This window comes from Anas acuta, chromosome 3 (assembly GCF_963932015.1).
Source record: "Anas acuta chromosome 3, bAnaAcu1.1, whole genome shotgun sequence".
Taxonomy (NCBI): domain Eukaryota; kingdom Metazoa; phylum Chordata; class Aves; order Anseriformes; family Anatidae; genus Anas; species Anas acuta.
Window position 1 is genome coordinate 67,533,343 of NC_088981.1, and position 21,471 is coordinate 67,554,813.

Genomic DNA, 21,471 nt, shown 5'->3' on the forward strand with positions numbered 1-21,471 from the left:
GCCAGCTGAGCTCAGGACTGCCTACAATTGCCAGTAATAAATACTGAGAAAAGCCTTAAATCTCAATTATCTCTTCTATAGTTCAGCACCAATGGACACCAGTCCTTCCCTCAAAACACTGCTGGAAGCAGTACTATCACAGAATCAGAGAATAGTTGCAGTTGAAAGGACCTCTGGAGATCATCTAGTCAAACCCTAACTTATCTTTCCCTGTTTCTAATAGCTGTGTTCAGGGAGAAGGTAAGCACATATGTATTGGCTCAGGTATGTGTTTTCAAGACAGTAACAAGAAGGGGACATTTATGAAGTTAAGTTCCCATTCAATACTTATAGAGATCTTATAAAAGGGATGAAGAAGGACTATTCACTAAGATGGATAATGACATCCCTGCCTCTGGCAGAAGGATTGGAGTTAGATAATCTTTAAGGTCCTTTCCATTCTATGATTCCATGAAATCAGGGCATGTGAAAAACAGTTCTTTCCCTGGTGTACCATACTAGATACTGCCAGCCAACATGTTCCGGAAACATGGTCTCTATTTTCCTATTTTCTATTTTCCTATCTTAAGATTTTTAAACTTATAATTTCCAGAATTATATTTGATAAAGTATGTTGAGAAAGGGATGAAAATGAGTTATCATTCTTTCTTGTGCTGATATTTGCACTGAATAACTGAAGGCTCTGGCCAAAGAGAATGTGAATAATTCCGTGATATCTCTTAGTGCTGAAGGTATTCCTTAAAAATTAAAGTTAGGGTCTACCTAACTTTCACTCCATGTTCCTAACACAGTACTATTTCATTTCTCTTATTCTAAATACTGCTTAATATTATTAAACCTATACCAGCTCCAAAACAGCTGAAGAAAAACACACATTTTTTTAGAGGAACTTTTATTGGACAAGTACTGTAAGAGTTAAACAAACAAACAAGCAAGCAAAATGCTAAGTACTATTTGCAAAAGTGATTTAGTGAGAATAAACACAAGGTCACCAAGGCAACTATTTGGATTTAGGTAACTAGCTGTCCCTTGAAGAGACTATGTTCAAAGCTAAGACCCTCAGATCCCCCATTTCATTTTAAGATATCTAAAAATCATAACCACTTATATTTTAACACTCAAAAACTAAAAGCCTTATTTTCTATTTTAAGGTTTGTTCATTACTAATAACACTGAGAGAATCAGCATCAGCTTCATACCTACTTGCTACTGATATTTTCATGTGAAATGACTCCCAGCCTGACTTTCTTGCATGTGGGAATTACTAGAATATGAATAATACACAAGGCACTACAAGCAGTACACACCAAGGAATTTCTGAACATAATGACTGTCTGAGGAGGGTGCCTGATTATCAGGCTACCAGAATTTTATCAAAAAAATCCTCAGTGGCATTTCAATGAGTATGGGGCACTGGGACCAAGAGATCTCAGACCCCTTCTTTAAGTAGCAAAGGTCTCACTGTCCAACAGCAAGCTGTCATTGACAGAAGGGCTGCCCCTCAGGCCTCCAGCCTTTCGGGAGAAAGCCCAAATATCTAGGCTAGAGGTTTTCTTTCCCTCTGGATGGCCCTTGTACTACAGGTTGGGCCCAAATGTTTACATTGTCAATAGGTGAATGACATTTTTACTCACTTGTTTTCCAATTAAGACAGGAGGAGATGGAGCAAAGGAGAAAAATTAAACCTGGTGAATAAGAAAAAAAGGATTTGTCCTCTCCATCATGCAGCTCAGCTGACATGCTCCAGAGGACAAACCCAGTGAACTTGAAAATTGAGTTAGTTTGTTTCTCAGGAATTAATGTTGCTTGGCTTTCATCCAAGTTCCATTTCATTGTTGATTTTTTTTTTTTTGTAATGTTTATAAATAAACATTTTTTAATTGGATACAAATAAAAATAATGGATATTTTCCTTTCTATTATTTAATTTTATTATCTGATATTAAGCTTAGAGAGTTCTCAGTTAGTAGATATTTTTTTAAAAATAATAAAAATGAAGTAATGTAATACCTGCCTCTATTTCTGCTCCATTGTGTAAACTTTCTTCACAAAAACTGTGTACTATAAAATCTTTGGGTTAAATACAGCAGCTCTATTAGTCTAGAAAGCTGGCAATCCCAACCAATATTGTCTCCTTGTGATATTTTGACTTCACTGCTCTCTCCTGTCTTTATTAATATAGATGCAGACCACGATACTGAAAGATAACATCTCCTTAAAGTGATTGCATGGAAAACAAAATTATTTCGCAAGGGACAATACCTTCTTGGTAGCCTGGAAGGTGTTATGCACTCATTTGTAATGGCTTCCCTGCAGGAAACAAATGTTGTTTCCAGTTGCAATTTTTTTTTTTTTTTTAGTGGTGATTTTGGAGAACTGTTCCACACTATTTTTCTTGGCATTTCAGGTTTTTGAAGAGTACCTAAGTACTCATAGTCAATACATACTGAGCTCCACGCTGACTCTGTTTTTTTCATCAGTATGTTGGCCTTCAACCAGCCTTTCATTTATAGTTGTGAAGCACAGCAGCTCCCATGGGCTTCAGCAAGACTGTGAGGGAGCTGTGGGCCACATGTGAGTCTTATATGCATGCTGCTTACTGCCCCCAAACAAAGGCAAGCCAAGGATTGTCTTGTTGGCCAAAGCAAAGGGATGCCATGTCATCTCTTGTGTAGGTGGGAGATGACAGCAGTCACCGGCATTGGTACAGAACAGCTTTCTAGGGTGTTAAGGCTTATGCATTTGTAAGGTATGTTCCTCTAATGTAGCACTGATTTGTGCAAGGACTTGGCTTAGTTTAGCTGGTTTTGTCCTGCCTTATCATTATGTTATTTCTTACTTGTATCAAAATACCCCACTTTACCTGGGGGCTCATCATAACCTTAGGAGAGTAGTTATTCTATGGGGCTTATGATCTAAATGGAAAGGCAATATTGTTTATCATTTTACAGATAAGATATACATCAATAGAAGGTTAATTCTAGAGTTTCAAGGCATTTCAGTACTAATTCATTTGAGAGAGTGATGGAGGTTTTCAGAAACCTGACTGTAAATGACAGGCTTGGGTTGGGAAGTTATGTTGGAAGTCTGTGCAGATCAGACACAAGTTAGTGGTAGAACTGGGGACAAGCTACTCAGTTCAGGGCTTTAAAACTGTGGCTTAGCTTCCTCATTTTGTGGCTCATAATTTCCATGGGAGCAATGTGAGAAGAGGTGGTTCCCCTTAACTCATGTCAGCATTAGCTTCCTTACAAATGATAGCCCTCTGGCTTCTCTTGCACATCCTGGATTGTGAAGCCTTTGCCAAAGGTGTGGCACTGTTGCAAAAAAAAATTGTTAAGCATAAATTCACAAGAAGTCACCTGCTGGATCAATGCTGAACTTGGCAGGGTTCTCTTCAAAACCATCTATTCTGGTCCTTCTCCAAGGGAAGCCAAAGACCAGGTGGAAGAAGCAGTCATTCTGGCATGGTCGCAGGTAATTTTGGGACATACAATGACCCTAACAGAGTATTTCTGTATGCCACCAGTTCCTTTAAAGGCTCGTAGAATTCAACTGTGACTCTCATTACATCTTTGGGTTTGGTATTTATTTATTTTTTTTCTGCTTTTCCATGGTTCATTAAAGGCTGCTTCTAAGACATGATGATACATCAAGAATTCCCCTGAATCTTACAACTGATTCTACTTGCCATTTTGCGTTTGACTTGTGGAGGTATCACATCCTCTTATATTTTTCTAAAGAAATACTCCTATGCAGACAACTGTGAAATTCTACTGACGCTATAATAATAATTTTAAATAATAATTAAATTTTATAATTAAATTTTAGGTGAATAACATTTTGTATTATACACTTATTTCTATCGGTACTTAAGAATCAAAGAAAAAAAGTATTTGCAAACACTTCCTGTTAATTCTGCAGTACCCAATTAGGCTTACCTATCTCAATAGTGTTTTGAAGTACTTCTCACTACTAACAATTGTGAGATGTAGTTCTTGAAAACAAGCAATAACAATAAAAAAATAAATAATAAAAAAACGCCTCCCTGTGAAAATATGTTACACTGTGACACAAACCCAATGTAGTTGAATTTAAAGCACTCCTCATTTCATTGTGTTTTTATACATAACATGAAATTAGGCACCAACTATATGTAATGTTTATTTTGTCAACTTCTGCTTTCCAGAATGACCAAGTAATGATTTTTGTTTCTAGGTAAAATCCTCCTCTATACAAATTAATAGCTTTCTAGGGACTGGGCAGAGTAGAGTTTATTTACTGCTTCAAATCATAGATTATAATAAGTGTAAAGTTTCAATTATCAGTACTGTATTTCGATTGAATCTTTAATGCAATACTTAGCTCCTCAAATGCTTTACTTTATACTAGAGGCATATACCTTAATATTTCTTGTAGCTTGCTTAACAAAATGATTAGTTCTGATCCCAAGCTTTAACTACATTAGGTATTACTTGGCAGAAAGTTTAGAGGAAGTTTTATGCAAAGTCAGGGAATAAGAAACACCTGAGTATATGGAGCAAGGCTTGAGTGAGAATTACTTGGGTGGAGAGAAATAGGTTCATGAATATTTGCAAGTGGATCTCATAAGTCAAGGTCAGAATCAGAATATACTTATGCTGCTATAAATCAAAAGGAATAATTTTGGAATAAATGGAATTTTTACAAGTCAGTATAGAAGCAGAATAAACTGCTATACTAATCTCCTCATAAACACACGTCATTAGACACATTAAGAAAAATGCAAGCATCTGTTTGCCCTGAACCAGCAGTGAGAATATCACACAGAAAGAAAGAAGGCAGATGAAAGAAACATAAGCTTTTATATGATTAAAAAAAAAAAAAAAAAGTTGCTGAATGGTGACTTAACTGGGGATTATCATTTGAATTTGCAAGTAGTATCTCTGTTGTAAATGGGTACTGTAATTACAAAGAGACTAGTGAGAAACAAGGCAAAATATAATAATCCAAATCAGTTATATAGTATGCATCGTGTTTATCAGAAAGAATATGTAACAGATATCCCATTTCTCTGTTTTGCTTGCAAGAAAACAAAGCTTGATTCAAAATTTCTAGGTACAGGCCAGCTTTCTTATAATACAGTCAGAGACAATCAGTACTATGACTGACCCCATTCCTTTGACACTGTTTTGGCATGCTGCCAAAAGAAGCAAAATATGAAGAAGCCATTATACGTAAATAGAAAAGCCAGTATCAGTAAAAGAGTTATTGTCAAATCTGTGTCTCTTACATAAATTGGTATTGTTTAGCAGCATCAGTAATGTTTCTATCCTAAAGAGGTTCATTTTGACGTCTGCGGTTGGAGTCTATGAAAGTTGAATGTCCAGCCCCTGCTTCTCTTCAGTTCCTTCCTGGCACAGAATCCTATTCTGCAAGTGGAATTCCTGCAGATCTGAGTGGAATGATGGCACTGAGAAGGGTTGCAGCTGATCCTCCCTGGTACAGGAGCTGCTTACATATACCGGTGTCCTCAGACAGAGGGGGAAGAAAGTGTGCTTCCCCCCTTTCATAGTCTGGTTTATAATACAGAACCTGATCCAAAGATTGCTGAAGTCACAGAAAGCTGCATGTGCATCAGAACCATGAAGATAAGCTTTTCCAAACCATTTTTGTACAAATAAAATAAAATTGGTTGAAAAAAGAGAAAGGTAGATTTTTATTTTTTTTTTTTTTTAATTTTTCCTGTTTGCTTGTTTTTAGACCACAGTCTGATCTAAAGCCCACTGTGGTGAGAGGGTCTTTTTTTGCAGCACTCTTTGGACTAGACCTAATCACAGTAATATCACTGCCATGTTATGTCATGACTCATTACCCTGCACTCAGCTGGAAAGCGTTCAAGACAAGCCCAAATTTATACCAAAATATTTTCTGCGTTTTTCAGATTACATGTAAGTCCAATAATCTTTGGACACAGCAGAACAGATTCAACGTTTAGCACTTCCTCCTGAACTCATTTATTTTTTTTCCCTCCCTCTTTTACTCTCACGCCCCTGCACCCTCACGCTTTCTGTGACAGCAAAATAGCCTAAGTCAGTCAAGCAAATACAAGCACCTTATGAGGTGTGACTAACTTTTGAGCACAGACTTTTCCTTTCGCTGCTGTTTATAGATGACATAGGAACACTTGTTGGCACTGTGGTTAGCTTAATGGACTTAAAGCTGGTAGTGAACAAGAGAACTAGAAACATGGCAATATTTAGCTTTCTGATCGTCTGCTTTGTGATCAGCGCTGACATCGCCTCCTCTTGCCAGAATACAGATGACTTTGTGGGTGCCAGTTCTCCAGGAGACATTGTTATAGGAGGCTTGTTTGCAGTTCACAGTGAAATGCTGCATCCAGAAGAGCATCCCATCAAGCCAGTCATTCAGAACTGTGCTGGGTGAGTAACATGAAAATTACATACATTACAGAAGAGATCACTGGCATCTGGCTTATGCTTCTCATATTAAGATCAACAAAATCTGTTTCTCTTGCATTTCTCAGTCTTTAAGAAGACCTTAGACATCAAATAAATCAATAATTATGTAACACAATGACAAAGAATGGGAAAATTACAGTAGAAAATATTATGGCTGTCTGATGAAGGGAATGATTATTTGATCCTATTTCAGTCTTCATATTTAATCAAGTAGCCTTTGAGGTTTGTGCTGAACAATCATTTAATTGCCCTGTAAATACCAATTTTTGGCTATATGTCTAAACTAGTCTGCTGTGCAGTTCATTATTTGTTATGAAGTTGCAACCAGCTGGTTTGATCACAAGCAGTCTTCTCTGTTTTATTTAAGCACATATAGAAGTGTGTCGCTCACCCCACAGGGCAGATTACTTATAATCTGTGATAGCACTTTGCTGACTAGATTGTAATTGTTGTAATCACTGTAGTTATTATATCTTGTACTAAAATTATGACATTATGTTACGGGATAGGAAATACAGACACCATGTCATGTGCGAATTCAGCTTTAGAATGTACATCAAAATAAGTCTTAAGTTGTCTCAAGACCATTTGAAATTTATTTTGGTTTGTAAGATTTGTAACTTCAGAAACCCTAACCTGAGATGACCATTGGTTACACTGCAGGCAGCCTGTTGTAGCACATTTCTGATTAAGAAAGTGTTATCATGTCCACTAGCAGGAAGGACAAAAGCTGTACTAAATTTGTCAGGTTTACAGAGGATTTAGGAATGTTTATGCAACCACTGGAAGACATCAACCTCTGAAATTTCTTCTTCTGTTCTGCAATATTTAGTCATCTCTTTGCTTCAAGCTTTTGTTGAAAATAAATTCATTTTTTAAAAATATGCTTGGTGGATCAGATGGAACAAATTGCAACAGCCCCACTGGCTTTGACAAATACTTGTTGATATCACTTGCAAATTTTCATATATTATAAAAAAAAATGGTTTTAGCACCATTTTTTCAGAAAAGCATTTTTATTCAAGCATAGTTGAAGTGTTTTTTTGACTTTGCTTGTTCTTCTATTTAGGTGAGACAAAATATATGATTTCTGGTTTTTTGTTCGCTTGTTTGTTTGTTTGTTTGTTTTGTACACTAAACCCAAGCAAATTTCATTAAATGTAATTTTCTTTCAATAACTGTCAAATTCTAAAGGATATGCTCAAAAAACAAACAAACAAACAAACACACAAACAAACTGTGCTTCAGCCTTAATCCTAGAAATGTTTTTCTAAAATGAAACTTGTGTGTTTCCTGACAGCTTCGAAATTCAAGTTTTTCTTCAGACACTTGCAATGATACATGCTATTGAAATGATCAACAATTCGACATTATTATCTGGAGTTACTCTGGGCTATGAAATCTATGACACCTGTGCAGAAGTTACAAAAGCCATGGCATCTACTCTGAGGTTCCTGTCTAAATTCAATTCTTCTAAGGATATTGTAGAGTTCAAGTGTAACTATTCAGACTACATACCAAGAATTAAGGCAGTCACTGGAGCCAGTTACTCTGAGGTGTCAATGGCAGTTTCAAGGCTGCTGGCATTGCAACTAATCCCACAGGTAGGTCTGAGGGAATTATTTCATTTTGGACAGAGGGTCAAATTTACCATGGCTAGAAGAAGATGTGGCACTGATTAGAGGGATTGCGAGTCACATCTTTGTTACACAGCAGGATTTGACTCAACCTGAGAATATCAGGAGAGGTGAGATTGAACTCCAAATGGAAGGCTTGATCCACTTGCCTAAACAAAGGCAGGTAGGGCTGTTTTATATGCCCAAGGTACACCCCTCCGCATGGTCTTCAAGCATGGCACTGTGTTTTTATCAGCCTGGCAGCACCACTGGATTGTCCTGCTTGGCTGTGATGGTTACTTTAGAGTACCTCAGTTGCCACTCCGTGCCTTTGTTCAGGCAACCAAATTGCACCTGCTGCGTCTAGTTTAGCTGCCAGTGAATATAAAAATGCCCAATCCCAAGTTAAAAGCCAAGGCACAATCTAATTCAGCCAGAATTTGGAAATTCTCTCCTGCCTGAGAGACATTGGATTTTGGAGTCTGGAAATGTTTAGAGAAATGTTGCTCTAAAATACAGTTTTAGTTCTGCTGCTCTTCAAGGAGCTGCAGAAGAGAAGGAATACAACCCTGTAGATTCGCACTGGTCCTTCCCAAAACACCCTTCTCTATTTCCAACCTGTCTAGTGCTAGTACTAGTGCATACAGTCCCATGCTTGCACTTAGGCCAGTGCTTCTGCTACCACTTTAACTGCTGTAGAGAAGTTGGGGTCAAAGCCAGGACTTGCTGTCAACAATGAAACAGGAGATCCACCTCCACACCATCTTCTGCCACAAGTTAGGCATGGTAATTTAACATATATTATCTTACTGCAAAGTAGCAACATATTAAATAAACCTGCAAAACACTTAAAATCTGAACTAAATATAATTCTAACTGAATCTTTTCCTCTGCAATTGTAGGAAATAATTATGATCTCCAGCTTCACCGTAGGAACTATAGTTGATATATAAATTAAAATGCCACACTTCAACTTAATTAAAAGGCAAGTGATGAAACAAATATTTATAGTGACATAGAGATGGAAAAGGTGACTCAGCAGATTTTTCTCATCTATAACATCTGACATTGTCAATAGTAGATTACTACCAATAGGAGATTAAGACTGATAGTAATCTGCTGACAGCATTAAGTTTGGCAACCTCTCCAAATAGGTGGTTCTCATTTTGGAAAGTTTAGATTTATTGTTTAGGAACTGTCAAGCAATGTAGGAAACACAAGTGTAGGGAAAAAGGAAAGAAGGAAGGAAGTAGGGAAGGAAGGAATTATACAAGTATCAAAAAGCAAATAGATTTTAATAAAAACTTTCCAACTATGTTTTTTCTTGCTACATTCACAAGAGAAAAAAAAAAAAAAGATTAATTTCTTTACATGAAAGAATTAAGAATGATTATATTATTCTTCAGTACCATTTTTTTTTCCAGTAGGCTCTTCTAACAGACCTTATGACCCCTCTAAAACACATTAATTAAATTTTGGAGAGAAAGTATATGCTGGGTGAAACAAAATATACTCAGTGTTAGAAAAATACTGCAAAATGTAAGTGTACTAGAAATTTGAATAACTCCAAGAAAGTTTGAGCACTTCCAGTGTTTTAAGTGTTGTCTTGAACAGCATGCTGATGGTATCTCAACAGATTAAAGCAAAATCCTTATGCTAGCATACCTGTCATAGGTATTTTGAAAGGTTTTATTCTCTGCCTTCACCAAAGCAATTAGGTGCATGAGGATGAAAAGAGTGGAAATGGTACCAGGTATGGGTCTGCATCCTAACAGCAGGGTGAGGAATCCTGCCCCAGCTGGGTGTACCTTGGTCATGCTCAGTCACGGGAGGAGGGAGCCCCGGCTCAGGTGGGATGAAGAAGTCGTGGCAGCTTTGGGTGTCTCAGCATCCTTTGGAGGAGAGCTCTTCCATAACCTAACTATTCTCTCCTCCTTAGGTCAGTCCCGCATCGTCGGCTGAAATCCTCAGTGACAAAATCCGGTTTCCTTCATTCTTCAGGACTATACCCAGTGATTTCCACCAGACTAGAGCAATGGCCCACCTGATCTGTGAGTCTGGGTGGAATTGGATTGGAGTGATAGCCACTGATGATGACAATGGGCGCTTTGCTCTGGAGAGCTTTGGGGTCCAGGCCATGTCAAACAATGTTTGCATAGCTTTTAAAGAACTGCTGCCTGCCTATCTCTCTGACAAAACCTTTCACACCAAAGTTGATCATGCAGTCGAGAAGATTGTCAAGGAAACCAGAGTAAATGTTATTGTAGTCTTTATGAGACAGTTCCACGTGCTCAAGCTATTTAAGAAGGCAATTGAGAGAAATGTAAATAAAATCTGGATTGCAAGTGATAACTGGTCAACAGCAGTGAAAATCAGTACAATGCCCAATATTAGACAGCTGGGAACTGTTGTGGGATTTGGATTTAAGAGTGGAGACATATCCACATTCCAAGACTTTCTGAAGAACCTTCATGAAAAGCCCACTGAAAACAACAAGTTTTTAGGTGAATATATTATGCTTTTGTCAGTCTGTGCACACCTGGAATATTATGATTTTCAAATGTGCATTTCAAACCAATCCCAGGATGATCTGATGCAAAATGTTGAGAATAAACAACACATCTGGAGAGATGACTTTTTGAATGCCAACATTGAACCCGGATTTATCCATAGTACTATACTTGCAGTCTATGCCATTGCTCACGCCATTAAAGGGCAATGCAAAGATAAAAACTGCAAGGATCCCTCTGCTTTCACTCCCTGGGAGGTATGATGTTAATTCTTTCAGGTGTCATTCTCTCTACGTAACTTCCTTCTCATTTTTCCTCCCACATTCCTGGATTTGCTGGCTTGGTCCTTGTACTAAATGCCTTTTTATTCCTGTTCCTGCCTTTCTTCACCACTGCATGGGCAAACTGAAATCACAATCCTTCTGCCAGAGCAACAGTTGCCAAGTGCTGCAGTGTTGAGAGCCAGCTTTGCCTTCCTTGTTTTGGCTCCTGCAGACACAGAAGCTCCAGGTGCTAAGCTATGTCTGTGTCCTGCTATAGATAGAGAAGAATTATTGCAATTCACACCCACCATCTCCTTCCTAATGGATACAGCAGCAGCAGCTGGAAATGCCTGTCTCCATTAGTGTGGATGGGATCGTTAGCTCCTGGGCTTCAATAGCTACCCCAACTCTTCCCACATCACCTTTAAAGGGCATGCAGAGAAGGCACCAGCTTGGATGAAGGCTCCAGTCTGTAGTTTGCTTGCTACCTTACTAGCTACCTGTGCAGGAAATAATAGAAATCTGTAGTCAATCTATGGCTGACTTATCATCTGTTCTGCTACTGAAGGTTGGCCCTGTTGCTGCAAACTACTGTAACACTCAGCAACAAGTGCTGAGTGGGTATTTGAGTGACGGGGATGGTACAGAAGAGGAAAGTTTCCCAAAGAGTTTCGATTTCCCCCTCTGTGTCCCCAGTTTGTCCATGTCCAGCTTATATACCTTTATAATGAATCTTTACTTGAAATTGAAAATGCAACAGACCATTCTTCTTTCTGATCTTGATTTATATTGAAGTGACTGGTAGGAAAATGTGGCGCCATTCTTAAGATGGGTTAGGTACTTGTTATCAGACTCTACTGAGTGGGAAAAGGACAGGAAAATTCAGACAAGTAAACCTGACCTGACCTTTTACCTGAGAACCTGCTCAGAAGTATTCACTTTTACACACTTTTACTCAGAGGATTAAACAAAAGTTCATTTAAAAGTCAAACATCTACTGAACCACTCTGACTTGCTCTGACCTCTTATCGTGGGTCAGGGCAGGTCAAACCAAGATAGGAGATTTGAAAAAAAACAAACAACCCCTCCCCCCCCCCAGAAAAAACACCCAGTAACAATCAAACTCCTACATGAATTTGTAAATGCAGATGGGACAAATTCAGGACTGGTCTACAAGGGATGCTGAATTCATCATTACTGAATTAAATCCCAAACCACCCAAATTAAAAGTCCTGTTAAGAGGCTTAGAACTCATGAAGCAAACCAAAAGAGAGTTATTCTCCCTGTGCTGTTTTCATAATACATTTTCTCTACACTAAACTAAAACCCTTCAGAAATCAGCATACTTAAAGCTAGGGATGCAACTAATCCTTATCACTTATCTCCACATACAGAGAAACAGCACTGTTATTGCTATTAAACACGTGCAAAAATAAATATAAATTAAATCATACTGTAGCTAGTTATTAGCTCTTTCCGTCTGAAGCTCAAGATGTATTCCAAAAGTTCTATTGTTTCCATAGTTTTTTAGGGAAATTGAAAAAGTGGAGATGAGAAAAAAATAAATGAGTAGCCTGAGGATACAGAACAACAACAATAAAAAAATCCTGTTTAATCCCACAAGACTTTGCAATGTTCAACTAAAATGAAATATCATTTAAAAGCACACTTATGTTTTTCATAAATTTATAAACATGCAGTGAGAATGTATGAACTCTCGTAAAAGTGACGTTATATCTGAAAAAATAACACGTCAGATTTGTTTATACATATATATGCCAGAGACTTTTAAAGTCATATATTTGTCAGCATTTTCTTTAAATGCTACGACTATCACAGAAAGATCTATGTAAGATTGTGCTTTTCAAAAGGCAGTTACATTCAGGCATTCACCAAAACCTTGGAGTTTTTTCTCATTAATTAACCCCTATTACTAAAAATTGTTAAGCCGGCAAAGGGATAAAGCCTTTGCTTTAATTAGGAGCCATAGTAGCTAATGAAAGACTTTTTATAGTCTCCTTGTCAATGGGGAGAAGGTAATATGAGCCTTAATCTCTTCTTCTCTAGATTCACATAGAACTTTTTAAACTGTTTGTGATAATGTAAAGAGAAATTTCATCCTACTGTACAGAATGGCTTGTAACATTAAGCTGGATAGTTGTCTTATCAAAGAGTGCTTGCTTTGATATTTCCTGTGATTTATCAAATATAGCCTTGCTGTCCATTGCTATTGTACCACATACCACCTCATCTGAGCAAGCTGGCATTTAGTGTTCATTTCTTGACTTGGTGTCCCACCTTGCAATATGGAGTATAAGAGTCACAGGTGAAAACTATACTAAAGTAGATATTTCCAGACCCTGGGAGAGGAAGTCTGGGGGAAGAAGTCTGGGTTGCCAATTTCCTTCCTTACTCTGGAAGGAAATGTCCATATCTACTTTGCTGACAGTACAGTAACAACAGGAGCTTCATTCACAGTCATTCTTTACAAGAAGGGAAGTCCCAAAGGCCATTGTTTCCTGAAGGCAAAATCTTTTTTTTTCCCAACGTTGTACCAAAACCTCCAAGGCTGGAAAGGAAAATATGAACATGGGTATTTGTAGACATTGCATAGAATTAAGAAATGATTATTTGTGCTTAATAGTATTTTTTTTAAGTCAACAGGATTGTCAGAATAATGTAAATCTGTATAGGATGTCAGATTAACAGTTATACAGATCCCTTTTAAGATTTTTTTTCACTCCTAAAAAGCAATATATTTTTTTATTTGGTATTAGCATATATATCTAAAAGTATTGAGTGTATCCCACTGAAATGATATTGATATGTCATCATTTCTTCTGTTCAGCTCCTTGAAGAACTCAAAAAAGTTAGAGTCATTGATGATGATAAAGAAATCAAGTTTGACTCCAAAGGAGATATGAGAACTAGTTATGATGTACTTCTCTGGAAAGAAATTGATGGTCGCATGGAAATCACCACTATGGCAGAATATGACACAGAGAAAGGTGACTTCATCTTTGAGGATGATGAGAAAAAAAAAGAATTTCTGAACTTAAAGGTAACTGTCAGTTTGTTGACATAACACCTGAAATTTGCTTCATATGTGTTTTTCTTCCTCTGTTAGTCACAACTAAAATATGTGTCAGCTAGAAATCTCTCATGTACTTTCATGTTTTCCATTTGGAGTGAAGCGTCCTCTCTGGGTATATTCAACTACTATATATTTTGAGAAGTACTTGAGCCTGTAAGCAGGCTCAGTGATTTGAAATTTAGTTATTTCTCCAGAATGCTCTTGAGAGGTTTCGTAAGTTACATCTGTCCTAAGGATGCTATTCCAGAATCTTGAATTGGGTTTTAAAATGGAAAATACTTATAAATGTACCCTCTCTTACATAAGGCAACCATTTGTTTTGTACATGAAGACTCATATCTGCTGACTTTAATGTTGGGAAAAAAAAAAAAAAAAAAAAAAAAGTCTTGTTGATTATTTACTCCTGTTAGAGCTGGGGTCAGCACAATTGAAAGTGTATGAGGTAGGCAGCACCATCTGGAGCCCTGGCACTGGTGTAGACAGGACTGGTGGGTGGCCCCAGCCAGTTCCAGCTGGGTAATGTCATCTGTGCATGGGTGAAGGCTTTGGTTTATTGTGTAGCTCTAACCAAATGTGGCTGTGCTGCAAAGCACTCACTGCTAATAGGACAGAGGAAAGGCAGTTCACTGGGTGGGATGAACATAGTTTTTATGTGAAGCCTCAGCCAGCAGGAAAGGCTGAGGATAGAAGAGGACTTCACATTTTGTCCCTTTTTGTGACACAGCCCAGGATGGCAAGGAAATGCCTCCATCTGTTTGTGAGCCCCATCTGGGAGGGAGAAGAAACAACAGTGTCCCTCAGGACTGCTTCTCCATTTTATAAAACTTGTCTTTGGAAGAAGGACCTGAACTCAGGCCTTGTGAGAAGGCCCTGATCACACACCTAAGAGTGGGGCTTGGAAATTCAGGGGTGATCTGCTGAGGGTGAGGCATGTTAGAGCTGTGGTTCAATGCACCCACAGAGCTGGAGTGTATGTCCTGGGGTGTCAGGACCGCACTTGTGATGTGGTCCACCCTACTCCCCTCTCAGAAGCTTCTGGGTTTTCTCTGGATCTGGATTCTAGAAGCCTAACTTCTAGTTTCAAAGCTGGATCTGGATTTTTAAAGGTATAGAAAATCACACTAAAGTAGGGCCAAACAAAAATAAATATATATATATCAGGTAGATAATGCCCCATCCTGTCACTTCTTGAGCGTGTGGAGAAAATGCAAGAAAAATTGCCTACATTGCCTTTTTACAACATCATTTTCAGATTCCCTTACAGTATGTTAGATACAAAAAGAGATTTCAAACCGTAGTGTTATTGGAGGGCTATTTTAAGAGTTCATTGTAATTAGTAACACCTGAGCTGATAGATATATGTTTCATTCTCTGCTCACTGCAGAAGGTTCAATCAACGTGTTCCCAGCACTGCAGACCAGGACAGATGAAAAAGGTTACAGAAAGTCCACACACATGCTGCTACGAGTGTGTTTACTGCCCAGAAAACCATTACAGCAATCAAACAGGTAAAAGAATTGTGATCCAAATAAAGGCTGATTTAGAAATCAATAGAATTGTTTGGTTTGTGTATAATGAGCCTTGGTAACCTTGGGTATAATTTTGGAATGAGATTAAAATATTTGTTTATGCTTGGTTTCAGAAATATGAAAGGGAAGAACACTCTTCAACATATAAAACTTGGTTTAAATATTTTTAGAAGACCAAGCTTTAAACAATCAGATTTTACAGTTGACTAGCATTATCCTTGATTTGGATGGAAAGTCTGGCTGACATTTCTGAGACCACATGAAAATAGAGCCTTGCTTCCATATCTTTCTGCAGGACAGCCAGCCTAGTGGAAATATGAAGTTAACTATTTTGCATGCTGGCACATATTTTTTTTTTTAAATCTTAAACAGGAGCACTGTGAAGTTAGATATGACCATACAATAGTATTTTCTAGTGTCAAATCCAATGTGTACTTTACTGATGGTTCATTTGTAGTGTGAGTAAGGTTTCTAAAAGTCAGAGAGTAAATACAGAGGAGAGAGATGAAATTAAGAAATTTGGTGTCTTCAAAATTATTGATAGCTAGCAGAAAGAAATTACTTTTTATCCCCTTTTCTACTCAAATAATAATGAAATTTCTCCCTATTTGGCAATGGGAATTTTACAGAAAAAGCTCTCTTTGAAAGCATAATCTACAGCAATGTTTATTCTTGCTGTTGTATTTCAAAAAATCTCTGAGAAGAGAAAGTATTTTCTTGTAAGACTAGGTGGATGAAAGAAACACAGTTCCTTTCTGGGTGGACAACCAATTCAATCCCAAACTACCACTCTGGTTTCACTGTGTCTTTCCAGAGCCAGCCACTGCTGGCTCCCTGGGGCCCCAGCTCCTCTGCCAGGACTGTGTCAGCAGCAGCCAGAGCCATCAGATTTATTGGGGTTCCGAATTTATCTTCCTTTTTTCTGCTTTCAGATATGGATTACTGCTACCGGTGCCACAACAAAACCTACTGGGCTCCTGTGAACAGTACTACGTGCTACAGGAAGACGATCCAGTTCCTCAGCTGGACTGACTGGTTTGCTATTTTCCTGCTCCTCCTCTCCGGTTTTGGGGTTGTGCTGATTTTCTCCATCAGTGTCATATTTACTAAAAACTTGAACACACCGGTTGTAAAGGCATCCGGAGGTTTAACTGTCTGCTATGTTATCCTCCTCAGCCACTTCTGCATTTTTTTAAGTACCGTCTTCTTCATAGGTGAACCCACAGAACTCAAATGCAAAACTAGGCAATCCCTCTTTGGCATAAGCTTTGCACTTTGCGTTTCATGTATTTTAATAAAGTCGCTAAAAATTTTACTAGCCTTTAGTTTTGATCCCAAGCTGCAGAATGTCCTGAAATGTGCATATAAACCTATTCCCATTGTGGTCATCTGCACTGGGATTCAAGTTATCATTTGCACCTGCTGGCTAGTATTTAGGACGCCTTTCGTAATGCAAAATTTCTCAATTCCAGGATCAATAATTCTGGAGTGTAATGAGGGCTCTGTTGTAGCTTTTGGGATTATGCTGGGCTACATAGCTGCTCTAGCCTTCATCTGCTTCATATTTGCCTTTAAAGGCAGGAAGTTACCAGAGAACTACAACGAAGCTAAGTTCATAACCTTTGGCATGCTAATCTACTTTATAGCATGGATTGTATTTATCCCTGTCTATGCAACTACGTTTGGCAAATACCTGCCAGCAGTGGAAATCATTGTTGTTTTAATATCCAATTACGGGATTCTCTGTTGTACGTTTCTTCCTAAGTGCTATATCATAATTTACAAGCAAGAAACAAACACGAAGTCTGCCTTTCTCAAGATGATTTACACGTACTCTTCCAAGAGCGCAGGCAGCGTTGCTGTTAGCCAGATTTCCTTGGATTCAAAGTCTTCCGGTTCCCAAGCTACTGTCTCAGGCTCCTGTAAAACTGAGAAAAACTCTGCAAATGGAAACTGCCACTTTCAAGTGCCTGGGCAGAAGCAAATAAAAGAGAAAATTCTTCCTAAAAGTGCAGTAAGGCGTGTGTCCAGGAAAAGACTGTCCAGCATATGACTGGTCAGCGCTGAAATACTGGAAGATGAAAAGCTATTTTAGTGAGCCATTCCTTTTTCAGGTCTCTCTCCTTTCGGTACTCCCCAAGGAGAACAGACCACCCGAAATGCCTCCAGCACTTTAGCAGTTACTCATTGATAAGCTTGAAAGGCTTTGCCTGGTCACAGGGTCCAGCATCTCCCTCCTTTTCCCCGTCCCACTCCCAACCCACAGGCCCTCTGAGCCAGGCAGAAGTGTTAGGAAGGTTTTACTTCTCAAAGAAAAAAAGGCATGCACATATGGGCTTACACCACTTTTTCTTATTCTTTGCTGCCCAGTTGCTTAAGGAGGTTTTCTTCTCACCCAGGTCTGTTTTACAGATCAAACAGAGCTCCCTCCTAGCTTTTGTTTTGCTAGGATAAACAAGCTCAGTCCTTTAATCTCCACTTTTAAGATAAGCTTTCCATTCTTATGAACATCCAAGAGTAACCATTTTCATTTGGTACATGTGAATCCTTTTTCTTTAAATAAATAAATCTCTGCCCAAAATTACATGCCTTATTCCAGATGTGTGCTACAGCAACTTCCAAAATTCCGTGTATTTACCAGGGTGAAAATGAGCTAGAGATAGGTCTATATAAATTGAAGGATTTCTCTGGTGCTCTATAGTTAAATGTGTGTTCATCTGCTTTTTACCCATACTAAGAGGAGACACATTGATTCATCTCATGCAACTCCTGTGACTTGTGCAGAGAGAGGACCTGTTATGCATGTCCCCAGGTGTGCTGTTAGTTCAAAACTTATGAACATCAATTTAGCATGAATAATGTAACAACCAGAATCAACATGAATGCATCCTGGGAATTTTAGTTTCTCTGATACATGTTAAAAAAAATCTGATTTTCAACAAGAACACAGTAATGCACTATTCCAATACATCAAAATCATGCAGGAATGAACTGCTGTCAACTGCACTGGCAGAGTCTCTGAGGCTCCATGACTACAGGTATGCAGCACCTTCTGTGCGAGTGGTACACTCCAAGAAGGAGGAATTTTTCAGTGGACAACTGTTCTGCCTCTCTAAGACAAAGACTGGCAAAGCCTTTCTCATGCTGAGAAGGCCACGGCTTTCCCTTCCTCAGCCAGGCTGGAAGGATTCCTCAAACACTAAACAGCAGAGCAGTGGTGCCAGTCTGGGACTGGGAAGCTCTTGTCTGTGTTCATAAAGCCCCTAGCCCGGACCAGAGAAATCATGGTTTGCAGTTTTAAGTTCTATGCATGTTACTGGGAAAGAATGCTAACTTCTTCAGTTTTGTCCACCTGTTTAGATCAGGAATAACTGGACACTCTGGCAAGCCAGAATGAAGTTCAGTAGACTTGATGTTACACAGACATAAAATGTTTTCTACAATATATCTGTTTTTCTATCATTTCTGTTTATATGTTGCAACCCATGTCTATATGATTTTCCTAAGATTCTGGTAAAAATATCTATGGATCACATTTCAGCAATGGACACAGGTAATGAAATTATTTGATGTCAGCATATATGTTGTATGCATCTGTGAAGACATTTTAAAGTAATTTAAATGGCAAGGGTCCAATTTACATATAAATTTCAGCAGTTATGTAATTTCTGTAGCTGATTAGAAGAATGAAGGTTTATGCACATACATTTATGTGATAAATGCTGTTTATGCATCAGTTGTTATGAATACTGTTTGGTATACGAAACTATGTATGATTAAGGTTAAAGTTCCTACAGTTTGGCAGCCAGTGCAGCAAAATGTCTTTCCCTCAAAGAGGAAAACGAAGCTTACATCACACAGTGACTTTCAGTGCTAAGCTGGTTAGAAAAGCTAATTTGGCTAGAATGTTGTACGTGTATTTATTGTTCTCAAAAGTGGTGAGCATGTCATGTCTCGAACAACAGGATGATTAAAGCCATGTTGTTATTTAAAATTGAGCTTGTTTATTTAATTTCCTTACCTCTCCCTATGAACTTTGGGTTGGCCTTGAACTGCAGCAACACACCTACCTGCGCAGTGCTTCCACCTGGCAGATCTGTGAGCTTTTTACAAGTGTCCTTCAGGTTGGCAGCCAAGCATGGGAGGGCGATTCCCCCTGCAGGACATAGAGGAAAGTGCCTTGGGAGAGCTATGACAGCACTATGAAGGTGTCTATAAAGGTGATCTTTAAGCAAGGGCATCACATGGGGCAGAATTCCAAGGGAAGAGCATAAAATAACAAGCATGAAAGGAAAAAAAAAAATTTTTTTTTTTGTTCTTACTGATCTAGTTTTAAATACCATGCCTCCTCCTCTCCTAGGAAGCTCTCCACTGCATACAAACTTCTCCACTTCAGTAGTGTCACCAAGTCCACTCTGTTAATGACTTCTGTGTGCTATGTCTGCCTTTCCAGCTACTCATATCTTCTCTGTAAAGCACAATCAATGAGATCTAAATGAGAGGATGTAACAGATTTACTAGCTAGCCTTGGCAGGAAAAAGAGAGAGGGAGAGAGATACCAAGCTGTGTTGTGTATGTTTTTAAATGTCTGTATTGGTCGGACTGCGTAGGCTGAAGAGGTTTGCTCTTCTTTTTGGCTCAGGGCACACTCTGCCTTCTTACTTTGAAAAGAACCCAACACAAATGGTCAGAGTGCTAATGTGTCCATCTTCGTGATTCTCATTTCTGAAAGTGATAGAGAGGACACATGGTCCCCAAACACAGTGCTGTCCAGAGAAGTCAAGCATAGAAATGCTATTTGTTGAGGTCTGTGGGAGGCTGCTCTATTCAATCATTTATGGTTTTATGTTATTTCTTGTAATAATACTGAATGCCCTCTAAAGCCAGTATCAGAAACTGTGCAACATCCTTAGAGAGAATGAAGACTGTGAAGGTCACCAATTTCTTCAAGCCCTCTCCTCCAGGGCACAATTCCCTGAAGATGTCTGCAGCAATGTCAGCAGCAGCAGATGTCAGGAGCACAGGTGTCCCTCATCTTTGGCACCATTCTGTGCTCTGATGTCCTTTGGCAACTGCTTACCTGAGCTCTGGGCTTCCTCCCTACACTTGTGCCAACTGCATTTGGAACAGCAGTGAGTGAAAGCACAGGGTGCCAGCATTACTAGTGGCTAAGGGCAGGATCTGGGATGCTGCTCACGGTGTGGGGAGCTGAGCAGACCCACCCCAGCCATTCTGGATCTTCCCACCCTTCCCAGCTGGGTCTCCAGGAGCAAGGAATGATGCTATGCCTCTCTGAGCTGGAAGAAGAGCTGAAGGCAGACTATAACCCTGGTCTTATCCTCTAGGTTGTTTCTTTTGGTGCTCCTCTGTCTCCCTCAGGACATTCTGAAACAAGGCAGAGCTGCTCTGTGTGTGTGCAGAGAGGCACTTGTTCTTCATCACCAGTATTTTTCATAGACAAGAGAAAGACAGAGTGTGGCTTTTATACAGGGCTCAAAGAAACGTGTTTTTCTGTATGTATAATGGCTCGTTTTCAGGAAGAAATTCAATTCCAAAATAAAATGTGGGAGGATTTTTTTTTTAATTTTTATTTGGTATTAGCTATTGGAATGGCTTTGATGGTTTTCCAATAATAAGGACATTTTGTTATTCTGATGATTTCAGAAAGCAAACTACGTGTGAGTAAGAAAATATCAACACGGGACTATTTACTGAATAATAACAATATAAAAAAAATAGTTTTCTTGAATGTTTTTCCAGAATGAAATGTTGTTCAAAAGATATATATGTATATATATATAAATTAATATCAACAATGCTAGAACCTGTTCTGATGAAAAAGATTGCGATTTTCTCTACTCAACAACTTGCTTTCAGAAAGAGCTGTCTACCTCAGGCTCTGTTGCTGGAAAACAGGGAACAAAGTTCTGGCTTGCCAACGATGCAAGGCTTCAGACTTGTGCCTTCAGTTCTATACTGACTTTTTGTCTTTCTCTTAG

At 38.7% G+C, this 21,471-nt stretch overlaps 1 protein-coding gene across 1 annotated transcript; it reads left to right on the top strand.

Annotated features, from left to right (window-relative positions):
- The first annotated feature begins 6,037 nt into the window (after positions 1-6,037).
- Positions 6,038-21,446, top strand: GPRC6A (G protein-coupled receptor class C group 6 member A). The gene is made up of 6 exons (XM_068677642.1): positions 6,038-6,421; positions 7,761-8,064; positions 10,016-10,843; positions 13,698-13,910; positions 15,328-15,451; positions 16,405-21,446. The coding sequence occupies exons 1-6, from the start codon at positions 6,189-6,191 to the stop codon at positions 17,523-17,525; spliced, it is 2,823 nt and encodes a 940-aa protein (XP_068533743.1). The 5' UTR covers positions 6,038-6,188; the 3' UTR covers positions 17,526-21,446.
- The last annotated feature ends 25 nt before the right edge of the window (positions 21,447-21,471 follow it).